Source organism: Phyllobates terribilis, unplaced genomic scaffold, assembly GCF_046119375.1.
Source record: "Phyllobates terribilis strain yellow unplaced genomic scaffold, ASM4611937v1 Scaffold_1__5_contigs__length_1240528914, whole genome shotgun sequence".
Classification (NCBI taxonomy): Eukaryota; Metazoa; Chordata; class Amphibia; order Anura; family Dendrobatidae; genus Phyllobates; species Phyllobates terribilis.
In genome coordinates, this window is record NW_027362761.1 from 422,563,842 (window position 1) to 422,584,995 (window position 21,154).

Sequence of the window (21,154 nt, forward strand, 5' to 3'; positions counted from 1 at the left end):
CCCAAAGCAGTCCCTGGGTGGGAAGCAATGGACGAATATTGTGTAGACGGGTCCCTACAATTGGAGCACCGCCGCCTGCAGAACACGTCTGCCCAGGCTCGCATCTGCTGAGGACTGGGTATGAATGTTTTAGTGTTTGGTAAACGTGTGTAGACTAGTCCAGGTGGCTGCCTTACACACTTGTTGTGCCGAAGCCTGGTGCCGAAAGGCCCAGGAGGCCCCTACCGCACGTGCAGAATGTGCCGTAATACCTGCTGGAATAGGAGAATTTTTGAGGCGGTAGGCCTCTTGTATGGTGGATTTGATCCACCTGGCAAGGGTAGCTTTAGAAGCTGGCAGATCCTTGCGGCCACCTTCCAGAAGGAGAAAAAGAGAATCAGATTTCCGGAAGGGCGCAGTCCTAGACACATAGATACGCAGTGCCCTGACAAGGTCAAGCGTATGCAAAGCCTTTTCCACTCTATGAACCGGAATCGGACAGAGGGATGGTAACCAAATTTCTTCATTGAGATGGAAGCTGGACACAACCTTCGGGAGGAAGGATGGAACCGTACGGAGGGCTACTCTGTCCTGGAAAAAAATCAAGAAGGGCTGTCTGCAGGAGAGTGCTGTGAGTTCAGACACCCTGCGTAGCGAAGTGATTGCCACGAGGAAAACACCTTCTGGGATAGAAGACGGAGTGGGACTTCCCTAAGGGGTTCAAAGGGTGCTTCCTGTAATGCTGTCAGCACCAGGTTGAGGTCCCACGTTTCTAGTGGTTGTCTATAGGGGGGGACCAATCGGGAAACCCCCCGAAAAAAAGTCCTTACTTGTGGTTTATTAGCAATGCACTTCTGAAAAAGCACTGAAAGAGCTGACACCTGGCTCTTAAGGGAGGCAAGGGACAGTCTGGTCTCCAGACCCGATTGAAGAAAACCGAGTACCCTGGGGAGGGAATAAGGGAGTGGAATCTGGTTACGAGATTCGCACCAGGTAAAGAAGGCTTTCCAGGTACGGTAGTAAATTTTGGCAGAGGTTGGTTTTCGTGCTCTGATCATGGTCCCAATGACATCTGGCGAAAAACCTGCCTGGGTTAGAGCCCAGGTCTCAATGGCCACGCCATCAAATTGAGGGCCTCTAAGATCTGGTGGTAGAACGGGCCCTGTGACAGAAGATCCGGGCGGTCGGGGAGACGCCAAGGAACGTCTGCTGTGAGCCATACGATGGCTTACCATGTACGTCTGGGCCAGTCCGGTGCGATTAGTATGGTTGGAACTCCCTCTGGCTTGATTTTCCTCACCACTCTGGAGATCAGGGGGAGAGGTGGAAAAACATACAGGAGCTGGAACTGAGTCCAGTCCTGAACCAGGGCGTCCGCTCCCAGCGCTCGCGGGTCGCGTGTTCTGGCCATGAAGTTGGAGACCTTGGTATTGAAGCGAGATGCCATTAGGTCCACGTCCGGAGTCCCCCAGCGATGGCAGATCTGTTGAAAGACTTCAGGATGGAGAGACCACTCTCCCGAGTCTATTCCTTGCCGGCTGAGGAAGTCTGCTTCCCAGTTGTCCACACCCGGAATGTGGACCGCAGAGAGAATGGAGTTTGTGTCTTCTGCCCAGTGAAGAATGTGTGTGACTTCTCTCATTGCCTGGGCACTGCGGGTCCCCCTTGGTGATTGTCCGACTGTACTCTGATGTGAGAGGCTGCCAGTAAGTGATGGAAGGCTCTCAGCGCCAGGAGGATAGCCCGAATTTCCAGGATATTGATGGGCAAAGTTGCTTCCACTGGGGACCACTTGCCCTGTGCTCTGTGGTGGAGGTGTACTGCACCCCAACCTGTCATGCTCGCGTCGGTGGTCAGGATCTTCCATTGACCTGGGAGAAAGGATTTCCCCTTTGTTAGTGAGGTTCGGTTGAGCCACCAGTGGAGGGACCTCCTGGTTGAGGACGTCAGCTGGAACTTCCTGTCAAGAGAAAACGGGTTCCTGTCCCATGACTTGAGGATGGCTAGTTGTAGAGGCCTGAGGTGAAGCTGGGCAAGTGGAACCGCTTCTATTGCCGCTACCATCCTGCCAAGGACTCTCATGGCAAACCGGAGGGAGCGAGGGGGTTTGCTGAGAAGGGTGCGAACTCCTAGACGGAGAGGCAGTGCCTTGTCCTTGGGAAGGAGTACTAGACCTCTGGAGGTATTGAATAGCATTCCCAGGTCAGAGACTGGCTCGGGGTTGGTGATGACTTTTGTAAGTTGATCAACCAGCCCAGGCGGCTCAGGGTGTCGATCGTGATTGAGACACTGAGTTCGCAGTCCTTGAAGGTGGAAGCCTTGACGAGGAGATCGTCCAGGTATGGAATGACTACTACGCCTCTGGAGTGTCGGACTTGCATGGTGGCTGCCATGACTTTGGTAAACACACTGGGAGCTGTGGCGAGACCGAATGGAAGCGCCACGAACTGGTAGTGGTCCTGGTCGATTGCGAACCTGAGGAATCTCTGATGGGCAGGTGCAATTGGTATATGGAGGTATGCATCTTGTATGGAGGGGAGAAATTCTCCCTTTTCCATAGATGCATTGATGGATCGAAGGGACTCCATACGGAAGTGACGTACCCGTATATATTTGTTGAGTTGTTTTAGGTCTAGTATGGGCCGTACACCACCTCCTTTCTTGGGGACTACGAATAGATTGGAGTAGAACCCTTGGAAGCGCTCGGCCGCGGGGACAGGTATTATGACTCTTGCTTGAAGAAGCGAGGAGACTGCTTGGTGGAAGGCACGAGCTTTGTCTGGTGGTTTTGGGGGAACAGAGATAATGGAAGTGAACTCTATTTTGTATCCTGAAGACACTAGTTCCCTGACCCACCTGTCTTCTGTAATAGGCAGCCAGACTTGAAGAAAGAGTAAAAGTCGGCCGCCTACGGGTGGGGTGTCTTCCTGAATCCGTGAGTCATGATGAGGAGAAATTTGGGGATTTTCGTCCTTTTGACTTCGAGTGGTGTGCCTTTGACTGCCAGGTCTTGTTCGACTTTTGTGTCGGCCTCGAGTCTTCCCTGCGTGTGAAGTGGCTGTTATTTTGTGCTGGCCGTGAGACGGACCAGCCGGAAGAGTTCTGAAAGGATCGGAAGCGAGCTTGGTTACGCTTGTTATAATTGCGCTTGGGTTTCAGTTGGGGAAGAGAGGTACTCTTACCCCCAGTGGCGTTGGATATCATCGTGTCCAACCTTTCACCAAAAAGTCTACCACTGAGGTATGGAAGGTGCGTGAGGGACTTCTTTGATGCTGCGTCCGCTTTCCATTCTCGCAGCCAAAGGATACGCCGAATTGTGATGGCGTTTGATACTGCCCCCACTGCGCCTCTTGCAGAATCCAGAGCTGCATGAAGCATGTAATCTGCCACAACTGCTATTTGAACTGCTTGGTCCGACAGCTCAGGGGCAGAAGCTTGGAGGCCAGTTTGTAAATTATGTGCCCAAGCCAGTATGGCCTTGGCTGCCCAGACTGAGACGAAAGCGGGAGCGAGGGAGGCCCCTGTGGTTTCGCAAATTGAGCGAGTCATACGTTCTACCTGCCGGTCTGCTGCATCCCTAAGGGTTGTTAAGGGTTGAGCTATCTGGCAGTGAAAGAAGTGTCTGAGCAGCCAGCCTGGAGACTGGGGGGTCCACTGCTGGTGGGTCTGTCCATTCTTTGGTGGTTTCCTGTGGGAATGGGTATCGGCCTCCAGAAACTTGCGATTGGTAAGTTTCTTGTGAGGCTGTAAGAATTGTTTTGTGAGAATGGACTTAAATTCTGGATGATCCAAGAAGACGTTAGGCGGCTTTAGAGCTCCTTCAAATGAAATCTTATTTTGTGGTGCGTCCGGGATCAGATCAGAGATGTCCAGAACTCGATGTATGGACGAGATTATGTCCTCAACTAGCGCTGCATTGCTAGGTGGGATTGGAGTTAGGGATCCATCAGTTTCCTTGTCCGAGTCAGAATCGCAAATTTCTTCTGACTCCTGTGTATCACTAAGGCGTCTCCTAGGTGAAACAGAATGGAGGCTCTCTCTGGACGGGGATTGGTGCGGAGAAACATAATGTCTGTCCCTGGTAGGGGACTGTCTAGATGACCTGGGACTACGGTATCTCTCCCTAGACGGGGATGACCGTGTGCTATGGGATGACGCAGATGAGCGTGACCTGTGAGCCCGCTTGCGTCCTGACCTTGACATGGATGTGCCTGGGTCGGTATGTGGCTGAGTTAGGCTCTTTGCTGGGTAGCATTGATAGCCGAGGTATGACTTTGCAGAGCCTGAAGCAATGTGGAGGTCAAGTTATCTATGGACTGTGTCATAGATTGTGACATTTGAGTGACCCATTCCGGCGTGGCATTAGACACTGAAGGATTAGTAGGGGCTACTTGGGACTCTGGCACAGTAGGCTGAATATACTCCTTGCAATGCGGATATGTGCTGCCGCTGGGAAGAGCATTACTACAGGCTGTAGAGAATGCATAAAAGCAGTCCTGCCTGGTTTTCTTAGACTTTGAGCCCGGCACAGTGCTCCTGGAGAGGCTATGCAAGGAGGCTAACTGTGCAGAGGAGGATACAGAAAAATAAAATTCACAGCTGAGGAGTAACTCAGGCTGTGAACTTACCCCACCAATGTGCCCCTGTGAACAGCGCTGAAGGTGCCTGGTCCTGTGCCTCTCTGGAGACTAGGCTGGCCCGGATGCGTCCTGCAGCTTATGATGGCCGCCGTAGCTCTTTTCCTGCTTGAAGAGATGAAGGAGAAGGGGGGCGGAGAGCTGTAAGGGCGGCAATTGTCAGAGACGCGCACCCTGCAGCCTGGATCCGCCCATGTATGACACGGACGTGTCAAAACCGTCATCCGGGGGGCGGGCCAGGGGGCGGAGAATGGGCGGCGGCTTCGGCTAGGCCGAAGTCGCGGTCCAAATTTATTTTCTATGCCCAAAAGGGCTCCAGGCCGACGCGATAGTTCAGGGGGAAGGGGGGGGGGGCGGATCAGAACCGGACCCCCCCGGATTGAAAGGCAGGATGGCGGTGGGGGCATAAGTGGAAGGGGGGCTCTGAAAAGAGTCCCCCTGAGGCGCTTAGAAGGAAAAGCTGCCGCAGGTGCAGAGCCTGTGAAGGCCTGTGCCTGTATGTGCCATGGCTGCCTGCACTCCCCCCGGCTACTACAGGGTCCCGCAGCAAGGCTGGGGTTTCTGTAATGCTGCTAGTCCTCGGCTGCGGTGTGCTGGCTGGTAAGAGCTGCAAATGCTGCCGTCGATGCCCTACTTGATGGCGTCTCAACCGAATACCCCCAGAGGGGGATTAGGAAGGGTGCTGCTGTCGCCGTCAGGGGGCCTTTATCCTCGCCTCAACTTCAACCCAAGACCGAGAGAATTTGGAGGAGGGGGTGGGGTCTCAACTTCAAACCTGAACCCGAGGGGCCGGAGAAGGAGCAACATGGGGAATACGCCATCTAAACTTCAACTGTGCACCCCTAGTAGGGGGCAGAGGAACTAGCCATGCCGGGGGTCTCTTAAGAGACCCTCTTTTCTTCATCTGTAATCCCGTGCTGAAGTGAGGGACCAGTGAAGGTCTGAGGTGTGCCTCCTTGCGACACTAAGCAAAAACTGGAGTAGGCTAATGCCGTCCGGGGGTGTATACTGCGGAGGAGGAGCCACGCTTAATCTTTTTCAGATTAGCATAGTGTCGCCTCCTAGTGGACAGCAGCATAACACCCAAGGTCCTGTGTCCCCCAATGAGGCGACAGAGTAAAAAGTTTTTTGGATGAAAAAAAGTTTTTGGGAAATCTCAGGACGATATTTCGTACGCTTGTCTGCAAGCACCCAAATACGGACAGTAATAAATGGTAGTTTAACCTCCATGGCCCAAGTGACAAGGCGATTCATACTAAGCCATTTATAAATCCTTTACCTTTTAGTGATTATTTTAGTTAACATTTACAATAGATCTATGCCTATGCAGCAGGTTTCTAGACTAGAAAAAGGTTAAAAAATTTTAGAACTAGGTTTCCAAAACGGTCTTAAAGTGGTGGTTCATTACTGGACAACTCATTCATAGCTCCAGTGCAAAAAAAATAGGTGCATAAATACCTTGCGGACATTGGGTCTGCAAATACTGAAAGGCTGCTGCCAATCAATTGTCACATGACATAACCTGACAGCTGGATAACACTGTGGGAGACTGCAAGAGAACTGTAGGTCTGGGAGGTAATGGTGTCCTTTTTTCTGCACTGGACTGTAGCTATTAAGAAGTGATTTCCAGTAGTGGACAACCTCTTTATTTCAAGCTGAAAAGACCATCACTATGTTTTCGCTACAGCAATGCTGGGGGGCTAGCATAACAAAAGTTACCCCATTCTCCTGAATAAATACCATCCAGATATCGTGTGATTGAAATCACTTAAACCAGACACATCATTGTTTTAATTTTTATTGCAAAAGTCATAAAATTTTCTTAGTCACGCATAGATAAACTGCCTTGACAAGAAAAAAAAAATTAGTATTTAAATTAAAAAAATTTCCACAACCATTCAGAAATACATTATTCCCATCTTGGCTTTACATACTAATTCACTTTTATTACTAACAATACACACAGTCTGCAAGTGTGTGCAGGTTATCAGATTTTCCACTAGCTGGGGCCCTGCATTGCAGAACTCCGGCTACTGAAAGCGAACAACAAAAAGGACGATCAGAGTGCAGATAGCTTTTCAAAATTAATAAATAAGTTGAGTTTAGTACAAGTCAGTTCTTTTCTGGAAGTACAACTACATGTAAAATCAGTTTAGGTGATGAAACCGGGATTTACACCAGTCGTAGTAAGAAAACAAAAGTGCAAAGTATAACAAGAACGTTAACATTACTATATCTGAGTGACTTCATTTGTTGAGAAAGATTCTGGCAGCAAGTGATAATTTACATTTTTTCCTTAATGGCTGGATTCTATCTCACGACAGAAAATTATCTCCAGGATTTTAAAGTCAATGGGGCTTATTCATCAAAGCTTTCACGCCAGAATAAAGCTTTGAAAAATTGTTACATTTTGGTGCAACTCAAGGCTGCGCTAAAATTCTGCAACTTTTGGCATTTTCCGCTATTTTCACCTAGTTTCGATAAAGTGGGCATAGTGACTGTCGCTCATCAAATTCATGAATGGCTGCGGTGTTCTCTATGCCACAACATGTATGGCATATCACTGGTTTAAATATAAAGTACCATGGGATGACTGCTGTCAAACAGTTTTTCTTGTTCTCTGATGTCAGCAAAGTACCAATGCATTTGAATTCGTGTTGCCATGGAGACGCAGCCTTTTGAATTCTGTTGTCCCTAGCAACCAGTCACCAGTTACTTAGATCTTCTGTGCAAAGTTAACAATGCTGACATAAAAGAGCAGGCAATGACGTTTGGTTTAGCCAAGACCATGTTTTCAAAATCTCTTACTAATCTCATATTAATCAGATAATGGGGGCCCTTAAAGATCATATTTATATCAAGCAACATAATTCAGCTCCATATGTATTAACAAAAACAAAAAAAATCTAGCGCCCTGCTTCCATTAAAAAAAATGTGCATGCCACGTATCTTTACAGTTCACAATAAAAACACTTATGAATTTACATACAGTAATAATTTATTCAGAAATGTTCAGTTAGATTACTCCGAGACACCAGGGTCTCATCATAAAAGAGCAGCCATCTCACCTCAAATACCAGGACATACACTATACAGCATAGCAGTGGGGGGGGATCTACCTAATCTCTGAGAAACCAGAGGCTACGAGGGGGTGGGGGAAGTTGGCAGTTGTCTATAACTGCAACACAGATTTCCTTTTCATTGTGGATTGTTACACAATACCTATTGTACCTATGCATATCATGAGATCACAGTACTTGGATTGTCAGATCGGTCATGCAGAAAGGCCAGCCAGGGGAGGAGCGGGAGAAAAAAAAAAGGAAAACAAAAACACCTTTCAGTAGAAGTCACATTGCTGTTTACAGCCGCATAAGTTGCTTAGTTAAATGTATTCACAATTACTAAACCAACAGTCTATTATTCGCTTCGATACAAGGTTTGCCTGATGCGATTAGATCAGTCAGATTCTTCCAATAGAAAGGACCCAGCTACAGTTATAGAAAGGGTATCTGTATGGTTTGCTTGATTATTCTTGTTGTTAACAGTAGGCCTCGTGGCTCACAAAGCTTCAAATGCTCTATAAGACCCGAAATGGTTTATTGAAAAAGCTCTATAAATAACCTGGGTTTTATTATTTTGAAGCTGTATCAGTTATTTTACAGTAAAAGTGACAATAGGTGTCATGTAGTATGGCTTCCCGAACAACCCTCATCAAAAATCAGTATTTACAGATTTTATATTTGTGTCTTTGAACAATATACACGGACATCTAAAAAATAATACATCAGTATTTCATTGCAAACAATAGTACATAGTCTTTTCAAACAGAAGTCACCAAATATGAGCCAGAATGTCTTTTGGGACTTTGTGAACCACTAGAGTCTGTAGCTTCACTTTTCGAGTCCCTTTTTTTTGAATTTGTGGTCACAGGTGTGGGGATCTGGGAAGGTCGGGCTGTGCTACCATCGGCATTGCTTTTTCTAGGGCTAGGGTTATAATTAAATGGAGTCACGCGTGCGGCAACAGTCCCACTTGGTGAGCTGTGTTTGCTTGAGCTGCTTGAGCTAAAAGGAGTACGCTCTGTAACACAAATTTCACTTGTCTCTTGCCCTGATGACTGACTGCTGATTACAGGCTTTGGGTCACTCCCTTTTGGATCCAAACTATCCAATTTAATAAAGGACTTCTGCCTATTTTCCAAAACTAGCCCATTTCCATTCCCTGAATTATGTCTTCCTTGTGAGTCTCTTACTCCCTCATCCTTTTCCCCTGGCTCTAAGATGTTGTCAATAACTGGGGGAGAATTTCCAGAAGGGGATCTCCCTGACCTAGGGTTATTGATGGGGCAGTCCTCAATTCTTACCCATACATCTTCTGTTTTAGAAACTGCCGGTGCCATTTGATAGACAGTCCTAGTTTCTGCTAATTCAGCAAAAGCACCAGATATTCCATTATTTGCTGTGTCAAGTACTTCATTCTCCTTTATTTTTCTCCAAGTTCCTTTTGCTGATGGACAGTCTGTTGGAAATTTAGGACCTGGAAAGGAACATGGCTGTTTTTCATCTTCACTTTTTGCTTTCTCACTGGATTCAGAAGACGCAGACAAAATGGAAGAGGAGCTTCCAGTTCTTCTCCAAGTGCTAACACGAGGTAGTGAAGATGAATGCTTACTGTGTTCACGCTTCCAAGTTCCCGATCGTGTAATTGGAAGCCTTGATGGGGATTCAGAATGGGACCGGCTTATGTCATGCCGCTTTCTGACGTCGCCATGTTCTGATGAGGTGTTTAGGTTTGGTGGAGTTTTTCTCCATCCACCTGATTGTACAGAATGAGTTGATAATGACATATCAGGAAGAGAAGGACTTAATATTGGTGTCTGCGACTGAGATCTTGTTGGGGATTCTGCTCTTGATGAAGATGATAAGGACTCAAACGATGCAGACTCCTCTAATTTTCTCCTTAAAGTGGGACTAGGTGCTTCCTTAATAAAAGTAGACTGACGTACTAAAGTTGGTCTTTCAGATCTATCAGACTCACTTCCACTGGATTTTGTTGAAGACATTCTAGACAGCTCTACCTTTTTAGTTGATCCAGAGTTGTTTGCATTTTGATTGAGGCCTTTTGATGCAGACTCACTTCTTGGGATACCACTGGGTGTTTTTGGTAGACTCGACTGTTTGCTCATATTCTGCTGACTTAACTGCCTACCTGGAGATGTATATGACATTCTGCCTGAGCCAGAGGATCTAGTGGATGCTGTGCTAGGGGAGGATGTTCTTGGCAACTGAGAAAATTTGTTTGGGGGACTTATCCCATTTCTGCCTGGTGAAATTGAACTTCGACCAGGTGACTGCATAGGTCTGCTTAATGGTTGAGGAAAAGGTTTTGCAGGAGTAGCCTCTCTAGAACCCGATCTAGATGTCCCTTTATTTGGTCCACCCGAAGGAGCAGTCTGTCTGTTATTATAGAATGATTCAGATTTTAATGGTTTTTGCACTCTAGGAGAGTTAGTAGAGTTGTCCGAACTTTTGGATGATGCATTCTTTAGGACGGGAGCTTTCTTTGAAACAGGGCTTGTACTTGGAGAACTGGCACGTACACCTGGAATATGAATCATTGTTCTTCCTCGAGATATCGAGGGCATATTTGCTTGTGCTGGCTGTTTACACTGACTTGAAAAATCAGAGCTGGACCGTGATTTTCCTGTAATCATACTTTTATATACCTTCTTTCCTCCTTTAATGCCTTTAGTCTCATCTTCATTTTTCTTTCCCTCCAATGAACTTTTTTCTCCAGGCTTTAAAATTCTTGGCCCTTTGTTTGCAGTGATGGGTTTCTCTTCTTTGTCAGGTGTTAGATGGAAAGGGGAGCCCAACGAAATGCCAGATTTCAGTGAAAGGATCGAATCGGAGTCTGAAGATCCTTGCCGGGACAATGAGGCAGCAGCTGCTTGATGTATTCGACTGACAATTGAATTGGCACCTTCCTGGATTGCTTTCCAGTCAAAGTTTTCAGAATCTGGAGAAAATGCATTTTCAGAGTCAGGACTTTGTAAATCTCTTAAATCAAGGGTAAGATCTGGCTCTTCAGCAAGAATACCACCAATACTATTTGAACGGACCTTCTCATTTTCAGTTTTGTTCTTTGAGGGCTTCTTCTTCTTTGGCATTGCAGAACTAATACATTCTTGTAGCAAATCATCTTCAGAGTCAATGCTTAAAGAACTCAGAGAGCTATTACGAGAAAAGCAAACTGGGGTATCCTCAACATGAAAAGATTTAGGAGCATAGCCTGAGGTATGAGGTCTCCGCATTTCCATCTGAGATTCTGGTGGTACACTTGGCTTAGGTCGCTCAATTTTTTTGTTATTATTCTCTTGATCAATATCACTTAATGAACTAAGAGATGAATTACGAGAAAAGCATACAGGTGTATTTTCAATAGCAAAGTTCTGCATTTTCTCTTCAGAAGCTCCCCCTCTATCTTGGCCTTTAGATGGAAGTGGAAATGAAGCCTGTTTTTGTAGTAACGATTTTGACTGGCCTCTTCCGACTATATTACTTTGCTCATGCTGCTCTTGCCCTAATGACTGCTTTGATGATGGATAATTTTTGTTATCCTCCCTTGTGTCAGTCTCTTTCACCTCTTTGTCTTTCCGCAACTCTTCTTTTTCTTTGGAAAGATCAACATCATCTTCATCAAAGTCTAAAGAACTCAATGAATCATTCCTTGAAAAACAGTAAGGTGTGCCCTCAATTGGAGTATAGTGGTGGGGGGAATCAAATGCAAAGCCTCCTTTCACACGTTCTTCATTGTTAGGTAGTTTCTCATTTGGTTCTCTTGGATTTTTACTATTCTGTTTTCTTGTGTCAATGTAAGGTTTTTCAGGTATTAAACTCCTTTTTTGATCAGGGTTTTTCTTTGACCGTCCATTTGGTTGCATCATAGATTTAACAGGTGAGGCTAGCTTCCTTTCACTTTCTTGTGAATTTCTATTTCCAGGAGCACCAGAAGATGTATGATTAATTTGATCCATAATCTTTTTGACTCTATAAGGCTTGTGGCTTTTACCTTTAGGCATTGCAGAGTGTATACATTCTGCGAGAATGTCACCCTCTTCAGTTTTATCTTCATCTAGATGTGATTTAGCAGTATTTTTGGCTTTTCCTACTTGTGTTTCATCTGTACTCCTCCCCTCGGTAGGTATTGTGTCCCTTTTTTCAGAAACAGGTGCAGTATTAACCTGATCATTAGTCGCCAGCTCATTTGGTGGTGATTCTATCGTGAGGTCGCTGAGAGAAGTTGCTGTAGAAAAATTTATTGGTGTGCCTTCTACACAATACACTTTAGGCATATCATCTGAATGGGTGAAACTTACATGTTTTTGAGCCTGTAGTCTGTTTTGAGGAGGAAGAAGTTTATAGACTGGCAGCTGGCTTGGCTTCCTAACAGTAGGAGGAGCAGCTTTGGATGCAGATGGTTGGGAAGATTTTTTGCTTTTCCTTGAGGATTTCGTAGGCATAGCAGATATTATACATTCCTCTAATATGTCAATATCATCATCTGTGTCATCAAGCATGTCTTTTTCTGACTCTCCGTGCTTCTTTTCCTTTTTGTTGTGACGTTCGGTTGATTCTTTTGATTTTTCAGACTCTGGCTCATTGGCCTGATCATTTTCAAATACTGGAGGCATAATTTTAAGCTCTATATCTTTAGGAATATATGGTTCATCAAGGCTAAGAGCACTGAGGCTTGATGCACATGAAAATCCATCAGGTGTACTCTCAGTAGCAAAATGTAGCAAGGTATCAGCTTCCTGAAGCACCTGGACCCTCTGAATCGCTGCATGCACAGCAGTCTGTTTTGTCACTGGCTCCCTTTCTTCAGTACTACTTGTCACTTTTGGTTTACTTGTCTCTCTCTTATTTTGTGCTGCTTGAGGGGGTGGTGGAGTCTTACATCTGCTTGGTGGCATTGTTTGTCCTGGGCTGTCAGGAAGATCACTAGGACTTATAATTCCACTCACCATACCACTGCACGGTTCACTTTGCACAGAGCTAGCTATTGAATGACTTTCAAAACTATCTAGTGAGCTCACAGAGGTACATCTGCTGAACATTAGAGGAGTTTCTTGGACGTAATGTTCTGGTGGGCTTTTGGGTGTCTGAGCACCACTTTTTGAAGGAGATTTAGCACCTGAAGAAAATTCAACTGATTTGTGTCTTGAAGCATCAGCTGGAGACAAGTTTGAAGCCTGCAGCCTGCTTGTTTTGGATCGCAAATGATGTGATGCTGAACGAGTTTCGGTAGAAGCACCTTCTTTTGTTGCAGAATCTCTGATCTCTTTTAGTTCAGTTATTTGGAGAGTATTGTTTCCACTTTCTGCCTGGACACTTCTCCCTCTCCCTTCAATATCATCTTCAGCTGAAGACAGAGATGACAAAGAGCTGCAGCGAGAAAAGCATATAGGTGTGTCTTCAACGCAGTAGGTTTGTATGGTTTCTTGGTTAATTGAAGGAGGTTTACTTGACACTTGCTTATGTCTGGTTTGTCCACTTCTGGTTTGAGCAGAACTAGGATGAAGTTGATTCTGCTGGTTTGTATTGGGTGCTGGAGTATTACTGCTGGATGATGTATGGTCTTTCTTAGTCCTCTGTTTGGAAGAGCTCTTTGAAAAGGAGAATGATGTCTTTTGAGTTAATGGTGGAACATCTGGTGGGTACTTTCGACTGTAATCAATGGGCTGCTCAACGTTGTGATGTTCATCTTGATTATATTTAGTGATATTAAAGTTGACTTGCCTGCCATCTTCCTCCTCCTGCTGCTCTTCTTCAGAATAACGTTCACTGAAATTGGTGGTTTTGTCATCATCATAATCATCAACCTGACTGTGTGGTTTGTTAGATTTCTGATTCATTCCAATAGTAGAATTTGCTCGCATTTGATCTCCTACTTGTGTGTTCGGTGCTCTTGATCTATATGGGGATACATTTTCTGGCTTAGCAAAGTGCGAAGAGAATTTTGTGTGTTTCTCTTCTTTGTTTTCAGTAAACACATTATAAGACGTCTTTTGGTTCCTAGGTTGCCTTTGTTCATTTTGTTTTAGTTCATTATCTATTAAATGTTTAGGCCTGGCCCAGCGATCATTTTGAGTTGGGCTTTGTCGGCCAGAATTCAACTGCTCATCTGAGTATTTCAAGCTATAGTTTATTGGGGTGTCTAGTTCAGTGTCATTATCATCCATGTGATTAGCACTGTGTATTTTATGAGCTAACCCTGCAGGATATTGTCCATAGCTGCAAAATTTACTCTCGTCATCCTCAGAGTAGGCCTCAATTGAAGGTTTAACTTGACCACGTTTTCCATAGCCATCAGTGCTGCCAACACTGTTTAAGCTATCATTTGATGACATTTTAATATAGGATACAGGACATGGTCTGTTAGAATGATCTCCTTTGGTGAAACTGTATGGGTTTGTAAGGGAATGGCTTGTAGGCGTCTTTCTAGAAACAGTTCTTTCTTCCAAAGCACTGTGCACTTCTGAAGTGGGTGGCGAAATTCTATCCTCAACAAGATGAATATTTGAGACCTCATCCAAAACTTTAGAAATCGGAGCAGTAGTTGATAGCTGTAATCCAATACGTTTGGGCGAGTTTACTTCACTCCCTGAATGATAGGTGTTTATTCCTGGAGTCCCCCTGTCCTTTTCTATTTTGTTACCATCACCTGCTGTCCTGGAAGAAGGTGCTGGCAAAACAGTAGTATTCATATATGGAGAAAGAACAGTCAAATTCCCAGGGGTAAAGTTTTCTGACCTGCAAATGGACTCATCATGTCTACTAGAGTCTAGAGCGTATTCACTGTACATATTCTGCTTATGTCTCTGCTTATTGCGGTGAGAGGTTTTAGGACTTAAGTTATCAATGTTGTCAAAAGTTTCAGACAAATGTTGTGCATCTAGCTCCGCTTCTAGTGCCTTCTGCTTCCGCACATGAAGAGATGGGACAGTAGATCCTGGAGACATGATATTGGCATCTTTATATTTAGCAGGTCTATTTGCCATTAGATTTCTTAAGGCGGCTGCACTGCCCATTGCTATCATTTTGTGTTTTGAATGGATGAGGTTCTTGAGCATGCTGACGGCACCCATATCCCAGAGAGCTTCCTGGTCCTTAACATTGCGGGCAGATAAATTCCACAAGGTGCCACAAGCGTTGCTGACAATGGTTAGGCTGTGCGATTTCAAGTGCTGTAATAAGGTCTGCAAGCAGCTGTTCTCCCTCAGGATTTGCCTACGATGAAACACAAGACAAAGTTAGACAAATCAGATCTGCTTAACATTATAAAAGTACTTCTGGCTGGTACTATAAGCAGACCTGTGGTCTTCATTAGTGGCAATCAGGCTGGATACATTACGCAGTATTCCTCCTCCACTCTCAATAATGGCCAATGTATTGGTCTGACTTCGGTAAGTCAACGTGCCAACTAGGAAAGCGAGGGCTCCATCCACAGAACATATGTCTGCTTTATTCTCTGTACAGTGGGCTGACAAGTTCCACAGGGCACTCAGTACACTTTTCAGTGTGGATTCCTAAAAACAAAACAAAACACTGTAATATCTCATGAGAAGATTAATAATAATCTGTATCATTTAGATTTGACAATTCTTTCATTTTAAAGAGATTAGCAGCAAGTCATATAAATGCACATCCCCATTATTCATTTACCTTCTTCACATCCAGAGCGCATTCTGTCAACGCTTTAACACTGCCAACTTCACGCAAAGTCTTTTTACTGTTGACGTCCGCTCTCCAAGAAAGATTTCTGAGCACACTTGCGATTACCTGTGACAAATATTATCAGGTTAAATACTGTCCCTTTTTTGTGTAAATCTTTAATATTGCCGACTTATTTTCTGAGTGATTTAGTCAAATGACCTGTTCATTTCCAATACTTTTGGTCAAACAGATCTCTGCACTAGGTTTAACTGTATCATATAATTTACTTTGACTACATGACCAAAATAGCAATATATATCTAGCAATAATCAAGCAAATAATGAAATTACCGTTATTTACCCTTTAAAGAGATAGGTCATGAATGTTAAAGTGGTGGACAATCGTTAGGATAAGTCATCAATGTCTGATCAGTGAGGGTGCGGCATCCGGCACCCCCGCTGATCAGCTGTTCTCGGTGCCGGTGGCTGGAAGTGCTCATTTACAGAGCTTTTCCGACTACGGATAGTGGCCGTGGCAGGGTACTGGACATCTGACCCCTATTCAAATCAATAGGTGCAGATGTGCGGTACCCGGCCACTATCAGTAGACGGAACAGCTTCGTAACTGAGCACTTCCAGCCACCAGCACCAAGAACAGCGTGGGTGCCGCGTGTCGCACACTCACCAATCAGACATTGAAGACTTAACCTAACGACAGGTCATCAGGGTTAAAATAGTGGACAACCTCTTAAAACCCTTTCCCTTTCTAGGACTGCTGCTACACAAGACCTTGCTAGTGCCAGAAGTGAAATCCAGTATATTCGTCACCTGACTGCTGTAGCCAATCACAAGCCTCAGCTGTGACGTTTGTACATTTTGCACATGGCTGTTGTGGCCAGGGATTTGCTAATGTATGAGACATCATCACTTTTGGTGAGTGGGGGGATTCAATGAGTAAATAAAAAAAAAAAAAAAAAAGTTACTTTCACACATTGACTGAAAAGCTGCACACACTGAAGTCTATGCAATGGTTGTCATGGACTGAGGAGCCAGCTGTAGGGAAAGGGACAGATCAATTTTTTCCTCTGCTTCCAATATTCTAGCCTTTACAAAGTCACTGCATTTTTAATTAATGTACATTGCAGATCCATAAAGTGCACGTGTCCTATATGAATCCTGAAGATGTTTTTTCTGCGCTGTAATAATAGTGCTTTTTTCATAGCGCTTTATATACTCACCTGCTGCAAATCTTCACTTTCAGATTTCAACTGGGCTACAAGGGCTCGCATACAGCTTTTCATTGAACACAGAGTAGCCTGAAGAGCAAACAAATGTGTGTTAAAACCATACACATCTAATTATGAGAAGAAAAGGGGTTTACGCTGGAAATGGCCACATAACACTGCAAAAAAAGGGTAAGTGATAATCACCTTATTGGCTACATCTCCAAATGTCAAGTTGGTCAAAGCCATTCCAGCATACCGCCGCAAAGTAACACTATAGTGGTCATTAATAAGTCCATACATTTCACAGTCCACTTGCAATAGCTCGGCAATAGCCTGCAATCCTCCTATAACAGAAAACATTAACATCTTAGAAATCACACTACTCCGCTCAGATTGTAAGTTATATCTGGTGGCACATTCTTATCTTACCGAGTTCATTCATTGCATGCCTATGTTCTTCATCAAAGGAGAGTTTCATCAGCACACACACGGCAGGACAGATCTGATGCTCCACAGGGGCGGGCACTGAAAACCAGGATGGAAATATGGGTGAACAATTGTTTGCCATACAAGTAGGTTTACATATAACCTAAGTATGCAAAACTGTCAGATTGTAATGGAGGGTCTCATGTCAAATACAGAACTTTTAAAAAATGTTTCACTTGCAATCATATGCACTATGAACCAATTACATACAGTTGGTACGGAAAGCATTCAGACCGCTTTAAATTTTTCACTCAGTTTCATTGCAGCCATTTGGTAAATTCTAAAAATTCATTTTTTTCCTCATTAAAAGTGCACTCTGCACCCCATCTTAACTGAAAAAAAAACAAATGTAGAAATTTTTGCAAATTTCTTAAAAAAGAAAAACTGAAATATCACATGGTCGTAAGTATTCAGACTCTTTGCTCAGACACTCACATGCTGTCTATTTCCTCTTGATCCTCCTTGAGATGGTTCTACTCCTTCATTCGAGTCCAGCTGTGTTTAATAAAACTGATAGGACTTGATTTGGAAAGGCACATACCTGTCTATATAAGACCTCACAGCTCACAGTGCATGTCAGACCAAATGAGAATCATGAGCTCAAAGGAACTGCCCAAGGAGCTCAGAGACAGAATTGTGTCAAGGCACAGATCTGGCCAAGGTTACAAAAGAATTTCTGCAGTACTCAAGGTTCCTAAGAGCACAGTGGCCTCCATAATCCTTAAATGGAAGAAGATTGGGACCACCAGAAGTCTTCCTAGACCTGGCTGTCCAGCCAATCTGAGAAATTGTGGGAGAAGAGCCTTGGTGAGAGAATAAAAGAACAACCCCAAGATCACTGTGGCTGATCTCCAGAGATGCAGTAGGGAGATCCACAAAGTCAACTATCACTGCAGCCCTCCATCAGTCGGGACTTTATGGCAGACACATGAAAGCCCGCATAGAGTTTGCTCAAAAACACATGAAGGACTCCCAGACTATGAGAAATCAGATTCTCTGGTCTGATGAGACGAAGATAGAACTTTTTGGTGATAATTCTAAGCGATATATGTGGAGAAATAATAAATAATCTTTATTTTTATATAGCTCTAACATATTCCGCAGCGCTTTACATACATTATCCCCATCGGGGCTCACAATCTAGATTCCCTATCAGTATGTCTTTGGAGTGTGGGAGGAAACCGGAGAACCCGGAGGAAACCCACGCAAACACAGGGAGAACACACAAACTCCTTGCAGATGTTGTCCTTGGTGGGATTTGAACCCAGGACCCCAGCGCTGCAAGGCCGCAGTGCTAACCACTGCGCCACCGTGCCGCCCCAGGCACTGCTCATCACCTGCCCAACACAATCCCAACAGTGAAACATGTTGGTGGCAGCATCATGTTATGGGAGTGTTTTTTAGCTGCAGGGACAGAACGACTGGTTACAATTGAAGGAAACATTAATGCGGCCAAGTACAGAGATATCCTGGATGAAAACCTCTTTCAGAGTGCTCTGGACCTCAGACTTGGCCGAAGGTTCACCTTCCAACAAGACAATGACCCTAAGCACACAGCTAAAATAGCAAAGGAGTGGCTTCAGAACAACTCTGTGACCATTCTTGACTGGCTCAACCAGAGCCCTGACCTAAACCCAATTGAGCATCTCTGGAGAGACCTGAAAATGGCTGTCCACCAACGTTCACCATCCAACCTGACGGAACTGGAGAGGATCTGCAAGGAAGAATGGCAGAGGATCCCCAAATCCAGGTGTGAAAAACTTGTTGCATCATTTCCAAGAAGTCTCATGGCTGTACTAGCTCAAAAGGGTGCTTCTACTCAATACTGAGCAAAGGGTCTGAATACTTATGACCATGTGATATTTCAGTTTTTCTTTTTTAATAAATTTGCAAAAATTTCTACATTTCTGTTTTTTTTTCAGTCAAGACGAGGTGTAGAGTGTACTTTAACCCCTTAACAACATTTGACGTACTAATACGCGTCTGTGCCCTGGGACTTAAGAGCCAGACCCGTATTAGTACGTCATGGCGATCGCCGCCGGGTGTCAGCTGATTGTCACAGCTGACACCCGGTACTATGTGCAGGGAGCGGTCACGCAAAGCTCCCAGCACATTAACCCCCGCGATGCTGCGATCGAAGTCGATCGCAGCATTGCGGAGGCAAGGGGAGGTGATCGCAGATACTCACCTCCTCTTCTGGCTTCCAGCACTGTCTGCCGTGGCATCTAGGATGTTGCCATGATGACCCGATGTCGTCATGACAACATCCAGATCACCAGACAGCAGGAAGATTTTTTGGACATGCGCAGTGCATCTCCAAACAATCTTCTCCCTGTCCAGCGCTGACAGCCTGCATGACACAGGGATGGTGCTGCATTCCTGTGCCATGCAGGCGATCAGAGAAAAAAAAGTGAAAGTCCCATAGTGGGAAAAAGTAATAAAGTATAAAAACTATCAGAAAGTGAAAAAAAAAAATAAAAAAAAAATTGTAAAAATATATAAAAAAAATAAATAAAAAATAATCCACCAAAAATAAAAATATAATGTACCCATCAATAAATATTGTTATTAAAAAAAAAAAAAACAATAAAAGTACACATATTTGGTATCGCCGAGTCCGGAACAACCTGACCTATAAAAATGTCCCACTAGTTAACCCCTTCAGTGAACATGGTAAAAAATAAAAATAAAAAAAAAACGAACCAAAAAACAATGCTTTATCACCATACCGCCAAACAAAAAATGGAATAACACGTGATCAAAAAGACAAATATAAATAAAAATGGTACCGCTGAAAACGACATCTCGTCCCGCAAAAAACAAGCCGCCATACAGCTCCATCAGCCGAAAAATAAAAAAGTTATAGCTCTCAGAATAAAGCTATGCTAAAAAATAATTTTTTCTATAAAATAGCTTTTATTGTGTAAAAGCGCCAAAACATAGAAATACGATATAAATGTGGTACCGCTGTAAACGTACTGACCCGAAGAATAAAGCTGCCTTATCAATTTTACCACACGCGGAACAGAATAAAAAAAAAACAAAAAAAAAATTCCTGAATTGTTGGTTTTTGTTTATTCTGCCTCCCAAAAATCGGAATAGAAAGTGATCAAAAAATGTCACGTGCATGAAAATGGCACCAATAACAACGTCAACTCATCCCGCAAAAAAAGAGCCGTCAAATAACTGTCTGCCAAAATCTGGAAAAATTATAGCTCTCAAAATATGGCGATGCAAAAACTAGATTTTACAAAAAATGCATCTTTTAGGGTGTGACAGCTGTCAGTCATAAAAACCCCATATGATTCTGGTATCGCTGTAGTCTCACCGACCCGAAGAATAAGGCCGTCTAATCACTTATACCGCATGAGGAACGGCGTAAAAAATAAACTCTCAGGTTAGGGTTGTGCTAGGGTTAGGGTTGTGCTACGGTTAGGGTTGTGTTAGGGTTAGGGTTGTGTTAGGGTTAGGGCTGTGATGGGGTTGTGATTTTTTTCAAAAGTAAGAAAAAAAGATGACGATATGGCGACTAGTGTTAAGCGCAAGTGCTCGCTACTTGAGTTTGCATCAGGTGTTCTGGTATGCATTGAGTATCGTGGGTATTTGAGTGACATGCTCGAGTCTCCGCCCCATAAGCTTCACGGCCCAAAAAACTTTGCGGGGATTGCCTGCCATGCACGAGCGATCCCCGCATGTTTTTTTTTGGGTGTCTAATAACCGTGAAACATCCGAGCGGGGACTCGAGCATGTCACTCGAGCACACGCAGTACATGGTGCACACCTGAGTACCTGATGCAAACTCAAGTAGCGAGCACTTGCGCTCAAGACTAATGACAACTTATTCAATATGATGACCTAATGTTATCAAATTCTGTGTCGTACCTCTGGGTTCAAAATGTTCACTATACACCTTAATAAAATCCTTGAGGGGTATAGTTTCCAAAATGGGGTCACTTGTGGGGGAGCTCCAATGTTTAGGCACACAGGGGCTCTCCAAACGCAACATGGTGTCCGCTAACACTTTGAGCCGATTTTCCATTCAATTTGTTAGCGGACACCATGTTGCATTTGGAGAGTCCCTGTGTGCCCAAACATTGGAGCTCCCCACA

The 21,154-nt window shown here is 44.4% G+C and overlaps 1 protein-coding gene across 5 annotated transcripts in view; it reads right to left on the reverse strand.

Annotated features, from left to right (window-relative positions):
- Positions 1–6,400: 6,400 nt before the first annotated feature.
- Positions 6,401–21,154, reverse strand: part of APC (APC regulator of WNT signaling pathway) — a 156,305-nt gene continuing 141,551 nt past the window's right edge. For all 5 annotated transcript variants that reach the window (XM_073677342.1, XM_073677333.1, XM_073677317.1 and 2 more), the window contains 6 exons: positions 16,989–17,084; positions 16,764–16,903; positions 16,572–16,649; positions 15,344–15,460; positions 14,993–15,207; positions 6,401–14,908 (listed from right to left, as the gene is read on the reverse strand). In XM_073677342.1, the coding sequence (XP_073533443.1) occupies positions 8,437–14,908; positions 14,993–15,207; positions 15,344–15,460; positions 16,572–16,649; positions 16,764–16,903; positions 16,989–17,084 (7,118 nt within the window). In that variant the 3' untranslated portion in view covers positions 6,401–8,436. The remainder of the gene's footprint in view (positions 14,909–14,992; positions 15,208–15,343; positions 15,461–16,571; positions 16,650–16,763; positions 16,904–16,988; positions 17,085–21,154) is intronic.